Genomic DNA, 16,555 nt, shown 5'->3' with positions numbered 1-16,555 from the left:
TAAAATTGCTGTCAATGTTCATTAAAATAAGCCCTCCCCTGAAAATAAGCCCTCTGGTGTTTTTCTGTCCAAAAAAATTAATAAGACAGTGTCTTATTATCGGGGAAACACGGTAGAAAATTTGACTTTCAAATACAAGAATCAAGAGAAGCATGAAAAGGCAAACAGGAAAGAGAAATTGTAAGGGACTTCAATAAGTTAAATTGTTTACATTCCTACATGGAAAGATGATACTTGTAACTCATGAGACCTTTCTCAATATTAGGTAGTTGGAGGAGATAGATAGATAGATAGATAGATAGATAGATAGATAGATAGATAGATAGATAGATAGATAGATAGATAGATAGATAGATGGATGGATGGATGATAGAGGGCACAGGGTGAGTTGAATATGATGAAGGGATGATATCTAAAAAATAAAATTAAGGGGTGAGAAAGGAATGTATTGGGAGGAGAAAGGAAGAGATAGGATGGGGGTAAATTATCTCACATAAAAGAGGCAAGAGAAAGGTTTCGCAATGGAGGGGAAGAAAGGAGAGGTGAGAGGAAATGAGTGAACCTTACTCTCATCTGATTTGGCTTAAGAAGGGAATAACACATAATCAACATACACAGTATCTTATCCTACAGGAAAGTAAGGGGGAAAAGGATGGAGGTAGGGGATGATAGAAGGGAGGGCAGATTGGGGGAAGGGATAGTCAGAAGCAAACACTTTTGAAAAAGGACAGGGTTAAAGAAGAAATTAGAATAAATGGGGGGCAGGATAGGATGGAGGGAAATATAGTTAGTCTTTCACATCATGACTATTATGGAAGTGTTTTGTATAACTATACATGTATAACCTATATTGAATTGCTTGCCTTCTCAATTGAGGGTGGGTGGGGAGGGAAGAAGGGAGAGAATTTAGAACTCAAAGTTTTAAAAACAAATGTTAAGAATTGTTTTTAGATGCAACTGGGAAATAAGATATATAGGCCCTACAAGAAAATAAAGGGGAAGGGGATAAGGGGGTGGGGTGAAAGAAGGGAGGGCAGACTGGGATAAGGGGTAATCAGAATGCATGCCATCTCAGGGTGGGTGGGAGGTGAGAGATAGGGAGAAAATCTGGAGCTCAAAATCTTGTGGAAATGAATGTTGAAAACTACAAATTAATTAATTTTTAAAAAAAGAAGAAAAGATGGGACAAAATATTCATAATGCAGATATAAAAGTGCATGGTGGTAACATCTTTTCTCCAGAGAGATGGTTGTTAAATATTCACCAGCACAGATGTTCTTCATCCTAAAAGCCAACACAGTCACTTCTGAGGACCCTATGATGTTCCCCCATGTACCACCCGCAGTGCTGCCCACCTCTCCTGGTCTGTGCTCTGAAAGCCCTTCCAGCTCTGCCCTTTTATGTTTCATGTGCTTTCTAGCTCCAGCGTTCTAGGTTCTGGGTTCTAAGGTCCCTTCTGGCCCTGACATTCGTTCTCTGAGGCCAGTTACTGCTTGATTGGTTCATTCATTTATTCAATGGCATTTGTCAAGCTCCTGCTATGATAGGTGAGTCCTTCTGCCAGTTTGGAGGCACAAAGCAAAACAACAAAGAGCAAAAAGCCACTCGTGGATCCTGCCCTCGTGGGCTCGATGGGGGCCCAAGGTGGGCGCACAGAAGCAGAAATAACAAAACTGTGAGCAGAGGTAGGAGAAAGGAAGGGTAGAGGGGCGCCCAAGGTCCTGTGCCTCGTTTAGTGAACTAGGGATTTTACAGAAATAACAAACTTCGAGTCTGCGTTTTACAGAAATAACAAACTTCGAGTCTGCGTAAAGGTTAGACAGCCCACGAGGGCAGGACCGGGGGCGGGGGGAGGGGGGGGGGCCGGGCCGGGCACGAGGCCGCGACTCTGGAGGCTGCGTAGTCGACACGTGTTGCCGGGTAGGGCCGGGAGGATCGGGTTGACCTGAGAGTGAGAGCTACCTGCGCGTGCACGCGCGTGCGCCGACCGGAAGCAGCTACTAGGAGGAGAAAAGCAGGGGAAGGGAGTCGCGGGCACGCGGGAAGTGACGTATTTCCCTGCGCGCGGGGGCTGTCGTGGTGCTTGCCATACTCCTTAGACGGTCGCCTGCTTAGGCCCGGAGCCTGAACCTTGAGTCCCCGTTCCCCCAGGCTTCGGCCCCCGACCTTCCGGCAGGATGGTGAAGCCCAAGTACAAAGGACGGAGCTCCATCAACCCGTCCACCTCCAGCACCAACCCGGGTACGGGGGCAGGGGGAGACTTGGGGAAGGGGCGGAAGAGGCCCTTGGTGCTGGAAACTGAGGAACGGAGCCTGAAGGGGGATGGGATGGGGCAGGGCGAGTGACCCCGAGACCCCTTGGCAAAGGGGTAACTAAGCTCCCAGCCAGCGTTGGGGACAGGGGCAGCAGGCTAGCGTGGTGTTTTGGGAAGGGCCCTGGGACTCCTGGATTGTTGAGCGATCCAGGACTAACTAAGCTTGTTATTAGTGAGCGACCTTGGACAAGTCACTCACCTCCTATGGCGAGTGGGGATTTGGGAGCCCAAGGTCCTGGTTTGGGCAAATCGCTTTCTGGACCTCAGTTTCTTCCACTTTAAAATGGGAGGAAGGTGAATTTGATGACTTTAGAGGGCATTTTCAGGCATAAATCTATGAGCCTGTGCTCCGTAGTCCTCAGCTTACCCATCTGTTAAATGAGAAATCTTAGACTTAATGATCTCCAAGGTTCTGTGGATGAAATTATATCTGGCATTTGTTATGTATAACTAAGGTTGTATTAATAGTTATGTGGGTACGTATGATTTCATTGATGTGGAAAACTATATTGGAACTAGTCTGTAATTTGCAGCCTTAGAGAGTTGCTGCTGGAGGTCACATGACTTACCTGATTTTACATAGTAATGATTCAGAGTTGAAATTTGAGCATATTCTTCCCGACATCTGCCTCTAAAGAATTTTAAAGTATTCAGTTTCTGCGAGCCATATGTTCAGGCTCCAGGTAGGCAAAGTGGAACGGCACGTTTGAAGCAACAACGGTATATTTGGGCATCTCTAGGTTGTGAACTGAGTAGAATTGTAGAGGGCAGGGCTTGGGAAGTGATAACTAAACTCCCTAGTTTCCTTCCTGTTGAGTATTAAGGGGTGGATCATTTGGTACAGTCCTTTAAGTTTCCGGCTGAAGCATTTGACAGCAGAAGTAGAAACTGTGTGCAAATACCAAAGGTGGATTTTGGCTGAATATAAGGAAAAACTTTCTAACAATCAGAGCTGTACTAAAGTAAAGTGAGGCAGCCTCTAGAGGTTGTGTTCCTCTTTGGTGGAGATCATTAAGCAGTGATTTGAAAACCTGGGATCATTGAAGTAAAAATTGAATGATAATTTGGAGATGCTGCAGAACAAATTCCAGTTCAGATACAGGTTGGAAGAGATCATCTCTAAGAGTCCTTCCAACTGTAAGATTCTCTACTTTCCTGACTTTCAGTCTGCAAATTAGATGGGCATCAAAGCAGGATTAGCTGATGTTTTAACTGCCTACATTTGACAATGGCTTGCACTTACTTTGAATTTAAGCAACTCCATAGGAAAAATATAGTAGATCTGGTCCCTAGCATCATGTCCTTTTTTAGTACCCTTTAAAAAAAACAACTCAGAAGTTACAGACATGGATCATTTAAAGCAAGAGATTATGATGTTTACTGTTGTAGTAAACTTGGTGGTTTTCACTTTGTCATATTAAATTTGTTTACTCTGAAGATTGTAGAAACTGTGATTGCAACATGGCAGCCTCTTCGGAAGAGTTCATCCATAAGTGCAGCTTCATTTCAGTCATAAAATCTTGAGTGAGCACTGGAAAGGAACTTAAAGACCACCTAAATCCAGCCACCTCATTTTTACAGATAAGACACAGCTCCAACCCAGAGGTGGAAAGCAGCATAGAAATTTTACAATTTTTTAATATAACAATCTTGTGCATTTTTAGATCTAAAATGTCAGTACATTCTTAGAAATGTTGGCTTTAAGAAAAGCTGTATAATTTGGAACTGTGCCCTAAATATTTCTAAACTTGCATACCTTTTGACCTAGCAATACAGGAGTGTACTCCAAAGAGATCAAAGAAGAAGGGTCCTATATGTACAAAAATATTTATAGCAATGCTTTTTGTGGTGTCAGAAAACTAGAAACTAAGAAGTACCTATCACCTGGAGAATGGCTGAGCAATTTATGGAATATAAATGTAACTGTGCTATAAGAAATGAGGAAAGGGATGGTTTGAGTGAAACTTGGTAAAATTTATATGGACTGATGCAGAGTGAAGTGAGCAGAACCAGTAGAATAAGATATACTGTTGTAAAAAAAAAAAAGCAAACAAACAATTTGGAAAGACTTAAGAATTCTGATCAGTGGAATGATTGATCATGACTCCAGTAGACCAACAATTCACCTCCTGACAGAGCAGTGATTGACAAATAGTCAGAATGAGACAAACAATTTTGGATATGGCCACTTTGGGAATTTGCTTTGCATGGTTATACCTACTGTTTTTCTCTTTCTTTCCCTTGGGAAGGGATAAAAAATAAATGTTTGATATTTGACAGAAGTAAAATTTAATGAAGAAAAAAATACTTTATTTGAAGAGTCGGTGAGTGGTAACTAAGAGAGATAGTGAAGTATATTATATTCTTCTGGAGATTTTATAGGGAATAGATATTTTAATTTCAATACTAACTGAAGGCCAGGGAATGAACAAGGTGACCTTTGATGGTCCATTTATTCAAGTGTTTTGTTACTTTATAACATTAACAGTATTTAATGACTGGAAATCCCTGATTTCTTATTGTCTTGAGGAAGTAAGGTAAGCTAGACATGACCAAACAGAAAATAGCATGTTGAAGATATTTAAGTCAAAATTAAACCAAAAAAAAAATATTACTCTAAAGTACTTAAAAGCAAATTAACTCCTTTGATTACATTAAAGAACCTTTGGGAGTTTTCATCAAATGTTAATAATTCAACTTATTGAGACCAGAGTAATTGAATGTTAGAGAAGAAAAACATCACAGAAATCATATAACCTAGCTCCCTCATTTCATAGTTGAGAAAATAGAGATCTATTTAGGGCAAAAGCCCTTCACCTTCCTTATGCCTTGGGCTGCTTTTGCAGTCTGGTGAATCCTAGGAACTCATGCTTAGAGTCATATTATATTTGTTTTTAATTCTAATAGAAGGAATTGCTAAGTTTAAGTTAGAATTCAGTGAAAATAAATATGTAATTTTTCCCATCCAAGTTCATAGATAGCCCTTCCACTCTTATATCTAGCAAATGATTGGTATATCCCAAGTTAAAAATCCATGATTTAGGGGAACGAACTGATTTGCATTAGATTACACAACTAGTTAATAGGGAGAAGGGGAAAGGGAAGGGAATAAGCATTTCTACATTGCCTACTTTGTGTCAGACACTATGCTAAATACTTTACAAATATTATCTCATTTGATCCTCACAACAACCCTTCAGGTAGGTGCTGTAATTATGCCCATTTTATAGTTGAGGAAACTGAGGCAAAGAACAATTAGAATTGACAGGTCTCCTGACTTTTCACTTCAGTGCTTCTGGAGAATTTTCCTCAAATGCTATATTTAGTCTATAGTTTTGGAATGCAAAATCTAGAGGGGTTCTTAGAGACTACTTAGGCCTACCTCTGTTGAAGGATAAGAAGGTGATTTAATACTAGAAGGAATAGAATTTAAGAATACTTAGAAAGGAACAAGATGCATCAGTTAATGTAATATTTTTTTAAATTTGTACAGCAAAGAAGATGGAGATTATAGGATGAAAATTTTTATTTCAAAGGAAAATATTACACACACATACACATACACATATACATACACATACACATACACTGATGTACCTAGTTTTTCTTGTGTTAAAGAGGCATAGAAACAATTGCCAGGCTAGTATTTGCCTTGCTCATAATTACCTACTTTTTAGTTGGAGAAACTGAGGGAGTAAATGGCAGTATTAAACAGCAGATCAAGATTTGAAGCAAAAGTTGTTTCATTTCATGTGATTTTAAATAATGGTTATTTCGTGGTAGAGTATTATTAGGCTAAAAGGAGAGCAAATTTTTTGAGAGGATGAGGCTGCTGGTTCACAGAATATTCAGTTGACTAATCTGGTTGTCAATGGGGTATAAGAAATAGCTTGTTAGTTGGACAGTATACCATCTAACTTTTTTATGTCTTAGATCGAGTAAAAGGAGCTGGGGGTCAAAACATGAGAGACCGTGCAACAATTAGGCGCCTTAATATGTATCGACAAAAGGAACGAAGGTGAGCTTGTTGTATATTATATTCTTACCAAACCTTAGTGCTTTAAGTAAATCATGTTTTGACATAAATGAAATCTGTAGGTTTTCAACAATTACTTTGAAACCTTTCTAGATTTATACTATCATGGTTTTAAGTTGAAAGGCAATAAATATTTTTGCTAATAATCTTATAGGTAAGAATTTGTTAACTGCCAGATTGAAAATTGGTTTTCTTTTAACAGAGAATATGGAAGTGATGTTTTAGAACAGCCAAAAACCCCACCTCTTCTTACTGTCGAATTTTAAAATGAAAAAAATTCTGACACTTGGAAAATAGTGGCTGTGATTCTGCTGAGACAGCCTTTACTAGAGTGACTTGCTGAGAGTGGCATTTTACTAGCTGGTCCTAATTTGTTTGATAATTAGATTCTCTGTCCATTCTTAAAAAATGCATTATAACCAAAATTTTTATTAAATCAGTCTGCCTTAGTCACTCATTTTGCAGTTTGGTTTAGAATTTTGAGTTTTAGCATAAGTCAGCCACTGCTTAAAATTCATTTAAACCAGCCCAGCCTGCACCAAAAATATTCAAGTATGTGATTTTTTCCCCTGCCTTTCCCTCCAAGTATACAGATTATAAATCAGCATTGTTGACTACTCATCCAAAAGAAATCATCATTTGCTGCTTTCTCACAAATGGATGTGTAAATGAGTTTTTAGCCATCTGATTCAACTGAATGAGATACTTTTAGATGACTGAAATCTTCGTTATTCATTTAGCTTTCAAAATCAAAAATTCTTGGGTCATCAGTGAATCATACTTTTTTGTTGCCATTGCTCTTTATATTACCAACCAAAATGTATTTCTTCAATTTAGAAACCGTCTTGGTAAGGTAATTAAACCTCTACAGTATCAGTCATCAGTATCTTCTGGCACAGTGGCAAGAGTGGAACCCAATATTAAATGGTTTGGTGAGTATTTGTATTGTCCACCTACTATTTCATTTGTTTTATGAACAATTCATTCAGTGTTAGATGGTGTAAAATATTCAGGGTCTCTGATAGCAGTGATTAGTGTTTAGTTAGATAGCATAGTTTAGGGACCCACAACTAGGAAGGACAGTGATATGGTTGTCTTCGAGGTATGATGGTAGCGCTTCATCTGCACTTTACTATTTTAATACATCATTGCTGCTAATTACTTGGTTGGTTGGTTGTTTTCCTTTGTTCTCGAAGAGAACCAAAACAACGTCAGTATGATAAAGTTAAGTTTCGGTGTGTCCCCACTGTGGCTGAGCAGACCAGTATGAGCTCAGAATGTTCTACCACAGGTCATGCCCATATAGGCCCTGTGAACATTTGGGGTGGAATCTTCAGATTTGCACATCCTGTGTTTCCTTTGAGCTTTGTTCATAGAGCACAGCGCCTTCTCTGATGAGGGCACACCATACTGGTGCTGTGGTCCTGTGCCAGTGTCTCCCATGTCACACAATCAATTCCAAAGTTCTTGAGAGTGTCCTTGTGTTGCTTCTAATTGCCTAAGTCTTCTAGAAACACATGACATGAGGAGCCTTTAAAACCTTTCTGGTTTTTGGTTGGCTGGAGAGATTGTTATTTACGTAGGCCCTTGGGTATAGTATTCCTTTGACCATGTTAGTCAAAAAATTATTTAGAGTGCCTTCAAAACTCCTCTTTTTTTTATTGACAGGCAGTGTTAGCAATAACATCTCATTGACTTATACGATATCTGTCCAAAGGAAGTTTATGTTTGTTTTACTTTGTTCCATTGCATGGATATATTGATTTAAAACATCCTGTAAACAGTACTTAGTAATTCTTCCAAGCCTTCCCATTCTTGGGGATAGTAAACATGACAATGTGCTGAACCTCTGTGTGTTTCATGCTTATTGGTCTGCTTCTGATTGAGTGCCAGTTCCCTTGCCAAATCTAGCAGAAAGGAAATTTGTCAACCCCAACTCCATTCAAAAGGACGTTTATTTTCTCTTTTCATCCTTGCTGATGTCTTTCTCTGATGCCTCATTATAGTGTGAAGGGGACCATAAGTTCTTGAAGGTTGTGTCAACAGAATTCAAGTTCTGGCAGGGCTTACTAAGCTGTAAAGCCTTATATGAGTTCAGTGACAGACTATTGCTCCAGAATTAGCCTGGTTAGGAAAAACTCCACTAGGAAATTGACCACCAGGTAGTGAACGTTTTTGGCCACAGCAATTCAGATCTCCAAACCGTACTGTTGTAAGCCCAGTAGAGGAAGTATCCTCAGGAGAGGAATTGCAGATCTTTTGAAATACCGAGATCAGGAAGCTAAAACTCATTATTTGGTCACTTAATGGTTGAGCTATTGTTAGAAAGTGAGTGGAGAAATGTCTTTTTTTTTAAACTTTACCTTCTTGTGGCTAAAAGCAGAAGTAGATGGGCACATTTTTTTCTTCTTCCAGCATTTTTTATTCCTGTTAGGTGCTCCATATGTAGTCATTTAGTTTATTGAATGGCAGATATTTAAGGAGTAGAAAGTTAAAAATCTGTCATTCACAATAGTATAGTCATATTAAATTGAACCATCCTTCATTTATAAAACAGGAAATACACGTGTGATTAAGCAATCATCATTACAGAAATTCCAAGAAGAAATGGATAAAGTTATGAAGGATCCATACCGAGTTGTCATGAAGCAAAGCAAATTACCAATGTCTCTCCTCCATGACCGAATCCAGCCTCATGTAAGAATGTGATCTGCACCTTATGTGGAAATGAATTAGTTTTGATAAATCTAACCCTCCAGATTTTTTTCCCCTTAAGAGGATAAGGGAATTTGATTTAGTAGTAGGAATATTTCTAGTCTTCTTTTCTTATCATCCTCAGGACTAAGTTGTTTTGATTTTGTGAGTGGGGTATTCTTTTTGTCATTTCTTACTTGAGTGTTTTGGGGTAGATATACAACCTTGTTTCATTCAGAGGATGTTTCTATCAAATGTCCAGAAGTAAGTAGAGGGACATTTGGTTTGAGTAGATTTGATTGTTTTTAAAGAAAACAAAATTTGATGGAGAAAATTTGTTGAGTTGGATTGAGTACTTTCAGGGTGAGTAAGGTTTTTTTGGGGAGGGATTGGGTTTTTTGTTTTTTTTAGAGGGGAGAAGGCAAGGCAATTGGGGTTAAGTTATTTGCCCAAGGTCACACAACTAGTAAATGTATCAAGGGTGTGAAAACAAATTTGAACTCAGGTCCTCCTGACTCCAGAACCTGTGCTCTATTCACTGTGCCATATAGCTGTCCCGTCAGTAAATTTTGAGTTAGTGACTTGGGTTGTATTCAGATGAAGATATTCTCTTTTAGATGGAAAAGTAATAATCCACCAAAGTGGAGCACGGTGAAAGTCTGAGTCGGCACTTAGATATAACAGAGGTATCGCTGAACCAGAGAAATGGACTGATGTCTGCATGTTTGTACGTGATTTGAATAATAGTTCCCAGAAATGTAGTTAGTACTTACAGGTTAAATTCCACTTGGGGGGGGGGGGGGGGAGTGGGCGGTGCGGCGCTGCCCAAGAGTTCAAAAAAAGTATCTCTTTTTAAACATACAAAAGAATCAAAGCTTGGTTATTCCTTCAGATTCAGTCAATTAATGGGATTACTTCCTCCAAAGAAACATATCAGTGTAATTCATGAGCCGTGGACAAGTTGCTATTTACCTTATTCTATTTTCTGGTATCTTAAATGTAGTTATTTAAAATTAGATTGAATCTAGCTTATGAAGAAGAAACAAAGAGGTTTTTTTATGGGCTAATGGCTTTTTCTCAATTCTTGTCCTTGTAACTTTTAACATTGCTGACCATCCCCATCTCTTGAGAAGTTATTCTTTTCTCCTTGGGTTTTCATGACATTGTTCTTCCCTGATTTTCCTACTACTTGTTATTTTTACTTTGAGTTGGGTATAACCCAGGGCTCTGTTCTCTTCTTTCTTTGTAATCTCAACAGTTCCCATGGGTTCATTTATCATGTCCATGCAGATGAATCCTAGATCTATCCAACTTCCTGAGCTCTAGTCCCAAATCATGAACTGCTTACTGGACATTGGAATTTGTTGTCTGGATGACCCATAAGCACCTCAAACTTTAGCATGTTCAAAATAGAATCTCGTGATTTTCTCCCCCAAATTCTCCACTTTTCCTAACTTTGTTATTTTTATCAAGGGCACCACTCTCTTTGTAGTTACTCAGGTTTATAGCCTAGGAACCATTCTCAACTCCTTTATTCCCCTCATTGTCTATATCCATGTCTATCAATTCTGTCTGCACAACATTTCTTGCATCTGTCTCCTTATCTCAACTCAGACTCATTCATCCACCACCCTAGATGGGGCCTTCATCACCTCTTGCCTAGACTATTGCAGTAAACTCCTCTTTGGTGTCTCTACCTCACACCTCTCCTATCCAAGCTACCCAACTGATATTCTTAAAACACAGGCCCTTCTGCTCAGGAGGCTTGAGTGGTTCCTGACTGCCTCTAGGATAAATTATAATAAGAGTATGTGACAGGGAGTAATGTGAAATGACAAGTTCAGAAATACAGGTTGAAGCCAGACTGTGAAGGGCTCTAAACAGCTAACAGAGGATTTTATAATTTATCCTAGAGGCAGTCAGGAACCACTCAAGCCTCCTGAGAAGTGAAAGGGTAATCTAGTCTTGAGTTTCAGAGCTTCATCAGGTTCCACCTTGAAACTCTACCCTCATTATCATACTTCCTGCTCGCTAGTGGTGCTTTTAAAGCCATTACTTAGCACATTTGGTCTACTGACATAGCCAGACTTCCTCAAGTGTGAAACACAGCACATTATCCCTGCTAATTTCCTTCTTTGCCAACCAGGGACCCTCGAGTATACCTTTAGAAGAACCTTGGTCTCTTGTAATGGGATGCCTCTTTGCATAATAGAGTGGGCTGTAGAAAATTCTTTTCTGGGACCTGAATTCTCTAGTTATGCATTTACATTGCAGAACATGGTTAAATTTCACAGATTACTTAGAATTTCCTCTGTTGGCTGTTTAGAGCCCTTCACAGTCTGGCTTCAACCTGTATTTCTGAACTTGTCATTTCATATTACTCCCTGTCACATACTCTTATGTTCCAGCCTCTTTGGTATTCCTTGTGACATTTTATATCCTATATAGGAGCCTCTGCATAGTCTGTCTCTCCAGACTGGAAACTTTTCTCTTTGTTTCTGCCTCTAAGAATCTCAAGTTCCGTCTAAAGCTCAACTTAAAGACTAGCTCACTCCCTCTCCCCCAGCCCCAAAACTTCTCTCTGTGTTTGTTTTTTGCATTTATCTGTATATATGTTACCTCCAGTAGAACATAAATTCCTTGAAAAGGAGGCTGCTTTGATTTTGTCTTTATATCTGCAGACCTTAGCTCAGTGTCTGGCACATAGTAGACACTTATTAAATGCTTGTGCAGTTGATGAAATTTTTGCCCATTCCAAATACTCCATATTGCTGAAACACTTGGCCTGTATCAAGAGAGTATCGAGGCGGCCAGGTAGCACAGTGAGTAAGAGCACTGGCCCCAGAGTCGGGATGACCTGGGATCGAATCCGGACTCAGACACTTTGCACCCACCCAGAAACACCTGGCCGTGTAACCTTGAGCAAGTTACTTAACCCCAATTGCTTAGGGGCGTCCAGGTGGCTCAGTGAGTAAGAGCACCAGCCCCAGTGTCGGGATAACCTGGGGATCGAATCCGGGCTCAGATACTTAGCACCACACCCAGAAACACCTGGCCGTGTAACCTTGAGCAAGTTACTTAACCCCAATTGCTTTAAAAAAGAGAGAGAGAGAATCTAGTGTCATTGGTACAACTGGTGCGTAGTGCACTTTGTACACTCCTTTATTCCAGAGCAGTCAGGAACCACTGCAGCTGCCTGAGCAGGAGGGAGGGTGATATGGTCAGACTTTTGCTTTAGGCACATTGGTTGGGCACCTGTGTGGAAGATGGATTAGATGGGAGAGATGTGAGGTAGGGACTCCAAACAATAGCCCAGGCAACAGGTGAGGAAGGTCCCATCTAGGGTGGTTACCAATGAGTCTGAGTTGGGAGAAGGGGACAGATATAAGATGATGTATATGTTGTGTAGGTAGAATTGATCCCTTGGATATTGGGCAGTGAGGGAAGTGAAGAGACTGAGGATGGCTCCTAGGCAACAGGAGGCCTGGATGATCTTATTCTACCCTGATAAGCACCATTTTCTTATTTTTCTTTAAAAAACAAAACAAAAAAAGCCCAAACCTTCAGTTCAACAATTTCAACCTATATTAAGTACCCCTCATATACAGACAATTCTCATTTTATTTAAGTGAACCATTCATAGACCTCAGCATAAAACAACTTTTACATAATGTGAATTTGCTTGAAGACATAGGAAGGGAGTAAGGGAGACAGGAAGGATAGCACATGGTTGAAGGGCATGTGGGGTCCAGGGACAAAAGTGAAAGCAGGAGGGGGAACATGCAGGAACTGTGCTAACTGTGTGGGGACCTGGCCAAAACTGAGAGGAAGAAAATGCAGGGGACAGATATGTGGGAGCCAGACACAGAGGTGGGAGGAGCAGGGTAGAAATCTCTTCTCTCAGTGTCAGAGATCTTGAGCCAAGCCCCCCAATCCGGCGGCAGTGGTCTCTCCATGTGTGCATTCTTCTGCTTTCACTGGGAGATGTTTTTTTTGGTGGGGAGGTGGGAGGGCATGGAGCACTGCGCTAAGGAGTAGAAAGAGAGCACAGTTAACATAGGTGTTTTTCTGGAGTGTGGATTTGTTTAAGAATTCTTTACATAATGCAAATTTACATAAAGCAATGTATGAGAAATTGCTAGGCTTTGGGGATACAAAGATGAAATAAGATAGTCCATGTCTTAGGAAGCAGATTGCTGTTGATGAAAATGTTCTAATGTTTAAATTTCCAGCAGTTAAGGAACTAAAAACACATAAGGTGCCCTCACAGTTTAGCAGTATTCATTGTTTGGTGCTTATAAAAGAACTTGAAATGATGAGCAGAAAGACAGTTTGTGAGGATATGTGCTCCCTGCTGCTAACATCCTGTTACGTGATCGATCCCAACCAAAACAGTCACTTTCATCCTGCTTCAAAAATTCCTATGCCTGTAACCTCTTTACGGACACATCAAGTTTTAGTTAGTATCAGGTTTCTTTTATCACATCTAAACTATTATTTTGGACTTTTGTTAGATGTTTTTCATCTGAGAAACTTTCCATGTGTATTTAATAAAAATGTTACCTAAATTAGGGAGAATGTTATCTGAAACTAAAATGCATCTTACAAAACAAGCAATTCCTTTTAGCCATGAAAGAAATGAACTTCCAAGAAAAAGTTGGCATTTACAGTTGGTTTAAAAAAAAACACAAATTTGAGTATGATTGTCCTTGACAAAATCTGTGAATTTGGCGAGTTTTGTGCACTTGTTTTTAAAAACCCCCAAAAGTGATCAGAAAGATAAGTTAATTTTCATCATTATAGCTTTAATTACATTTGACTCAAGTTTATGATAAGCGAAATAATGCAGAGTTTTTGGCTGATCTTACAAAACTTCATATTTGCTTTGATTATTTGTGTTACTTTGGTATTTCTCCAATGAAACTTAGAGGACTTCAGAATGGAAGAACAAGTGCTCATTCTCCTTAATTAAGCATTTCTGATTTAAAGTCATGTTAAAGCTACAGTCTTGGAAATGAATGCAGAAAGCCTTTTCGAGGTACATTGCAATTTTTTGCCCTTTTCTCCTACTTTCATTAGTTTTTACTCCGATTTATTTCTTTTTAGCATTCCAAAGTGCATATTCTTGACACAGAAACTTTTGAAACAACATTTGGCCCAAAGTCACAGAGGAAGAAACCTACTCTCTTTGTGAGTGACATGCAGTCTCTTATAGAAAATGCAGAAGCCTCAACTGAGACTTATGACCAAAAGAAAGATCGTGACCTAGTAACAGAAGACACTGGTGAGAGGTAAGACACTAGATGAAGGGATTAAAAGCAGGATCTAATGGGGATGGGGTTTTTTTCTTCTTATTCAGTTTTAGAATCTTGAGCCATGCCTCTTTCTAGATCTCATTCACTTTTTTCAACACAAGTTCACTACTCCTTGTCTTAGACAGATTTGCATTTTTTAAAGGTGTGGAGTGAAAAAAGCACTGAATTTAGAATCGGGCGCCCCCTGCAGACCTCAGTTTTCCCACCTATAAAATGGAAACAATCCTGCAGAGGCGTCTTAGTATAGTGGAAAGAGTGCTAGATTGGGAATTAGAGCACGTGGGGTTGAATCCCACCCCTGTTACTCATAGAGCCTCTTACATGATTTACTTGTATAACACTTAACCTTTCTTGGCCCCATTTTCTAGATTTCACAAATGAGGAGATTGGGCTAGCTGACCTTGAGGGTGTCTTCAGTTCTCATACTGTGACTAGACCTCACACAGGTGTTGTGACTGTCACTGTAGAGCAGGGACTGACCTTTTTGCTACCACCAGTACCAGCTTCTGCCTCTCACCCCTGCACTGCTTCCGTCACAGCTATGGAAGGTCCAGAAGAGAAAGCTCTTGCCATCAAAGTTCGTTATCAAGGGGTTCAAAATGAGAAACTGCTAGGGTTTTTATGACTGGAAATGACATTAAAGTTGTTAGATTACTGTATGCTTTGCCTCCTAAGGACCATGGGACCTTTCCATCTGACTAGGAGCTAAAACCTTCCATATGTGTTAGATTCCCCATTAGAATGTGAGCTCCTTGAGAGCTGGGATTGGCTTTTCTATTTGTATTGCCAACATCTAGCACAGTGCTTTACACATATTAAGCACATAATGTTTTTTCATTCATTCATGGAGAGCCCATGTGCTCCACTCTGAGGAACACAGTATCAAGTGTTTTAGAGGAAGCTTCTCCCACCCACCTGTACTGTAATTGCCAAGGAAAGGCAACTTCCCAAGGTTCAAAATACCAGCATAGGTGCTCTCCATTTTATTCAGTGACCAACCAAGAACAGAGAAGATCAAAACATGACATCATTCCAAATACAGCATTTACTAAGCGTGATTAAATAATCTCCAAGTACTACCCCACCCCAGGACCTTCCAATCATTCAATCAATTACAAAGTCTCTGTTCTAAATACTTCTCCACCCCTAGGCTGTACCTTCATTTGGTCCACCACAAAGCACAAAAAGGTCAAAAGTTCCCCACCCCTGGCTCACAATTGAATCTACCCCAGAGTTACATCAAGTTTAAGCTCAGCACTTAATACCCAAAAGGAGGTCTTTTCTTCATCTTGACACGAGGCAAGTTCTCAGCAATCTTAGTTCCTGGGGAGACAAGGCTTAGCAAGGCCACAAGATACATTGCCAGTCTCTTCACTAATTCATCCTCTGTCTGTAGAACAGTCCTAGAACCCCTGAAAACATTAGCAAAACCCTCTCCCAGGATTTCTGTAAACATACAACAAGAAAATCCTTCTTCAGGGCTTCTGAACCAACAGAAAGGTTCCTAGACCCCTGCAACAACAGCACTGTCCTTCACCAGTGGATAGTATTCACTCTGTCTGCAGGACAGTCTCCAGACCCCTGCAACAACAGCGCTGTCCTTCACCAGTGGACAGTATTCACTCTCTGTCTGCAGGACAGTCTCAGGGCTTCTTAGCCAACAGCCAGGTTCCAGAACTTCTTCAACAAAAGGACTGTCTTTCACCAGTGGACAAATCTGGCAAAACAACATCAAAACAGACAGACAAAGTACCAGCAAAACAGCCATGTCTCCTCAGTCCTTGGCAGCTCAGGGGGCAGGTCTCAAAAGTCCAGGGCAATTCAAAGCGGCCACCAGCAATTCTCTTAGTCTCTCTCTCTCCGCGAGGTGCTGCTTCCAAAAAAAGATCTTCTGCCTCCCTCTTGTCTCTCCAAATCTACGTCACCAGCTCCTCCCAGTTCAGGACTCTCTTTTCACATCAAGAAGTCCATCCCACAGGTGGGATTAACAAGCTCTGGGTTTAACACAATCAGTTTGAAAACCAAGCCAATACAGGGGAATCTTTAATTGCCATTACTATCACACCACCCCCAGCACCTCCCGTGGACCCCTGTGGGGAAGACATGGACAGGAATCACACGGGAGAAGAAAGCATAGATGGATTAATTCATTAGAGGGAGTTAGTCACAAAAGTATCTGATATTTTCCCTTGGTGT

General features: G+C 40.3%; 1 protein-coding gene across 1 annotated transcript in view; it reads left to right on the top strand.

Annotated features, from left to right (window-relative positions):
- Nucleotides 1-2,004: 2,004 nt before the first annotated feature.
- Nucleotides 2,005-16,555, top strand: part of GNL2 (G protein nucleolar 2) — a 25,352-nt gene continuing 10,801 nt past the window's right edge. Inside the window, exons 1-5 of the mRNA XM_069067963.1 lie at nucleotides 2,005-2,241; nucleotides 6,248-6,332; nucleotides 7,188-7,282; nucleotides 8,908-9,047; nucleotides 14,151-14,335. Coding sequence (XP_068924064.1) covers nucleotides 2,178-2,241; nucleotides 6,248-6,332; nucleotides 7,188-7,282; nucleotides 8,908-9,047; nucleotides 14,151-14,335 — 569 coding nt within the window. The 5' untranslated portion in view covers nucleotides 2,005-2,177. The remainder of the gene's footprint in view (nucleotides 2,242-6,247; nucleotides 6,333-7,187; nucleotides 7,283-8,907; nucleotides 9,048-14,150; nucleotides 14,336-16,555) is intronic.

This window comes from Petaurus breviceps, unplaced genomic scaffold (genome assembly GCF_028583685.1).
Source record: "Petaurus breviceps papuanus isolate PSGF00001 unplaced genomic scaffold, PetGlider_PUasm1.0 90760, whole genome shotgun sequence".
Classification (NCBI taxonomy): domain Eukaryota; kingdom Metazoa; phylum Chordata; class Mammalia; order Diprotodontia; family Petauridae; genus Petaurus; species Petaurus breviceps.
This window is presented reverse-complemented; position numbering and strand designations above follow the sequence as displayed.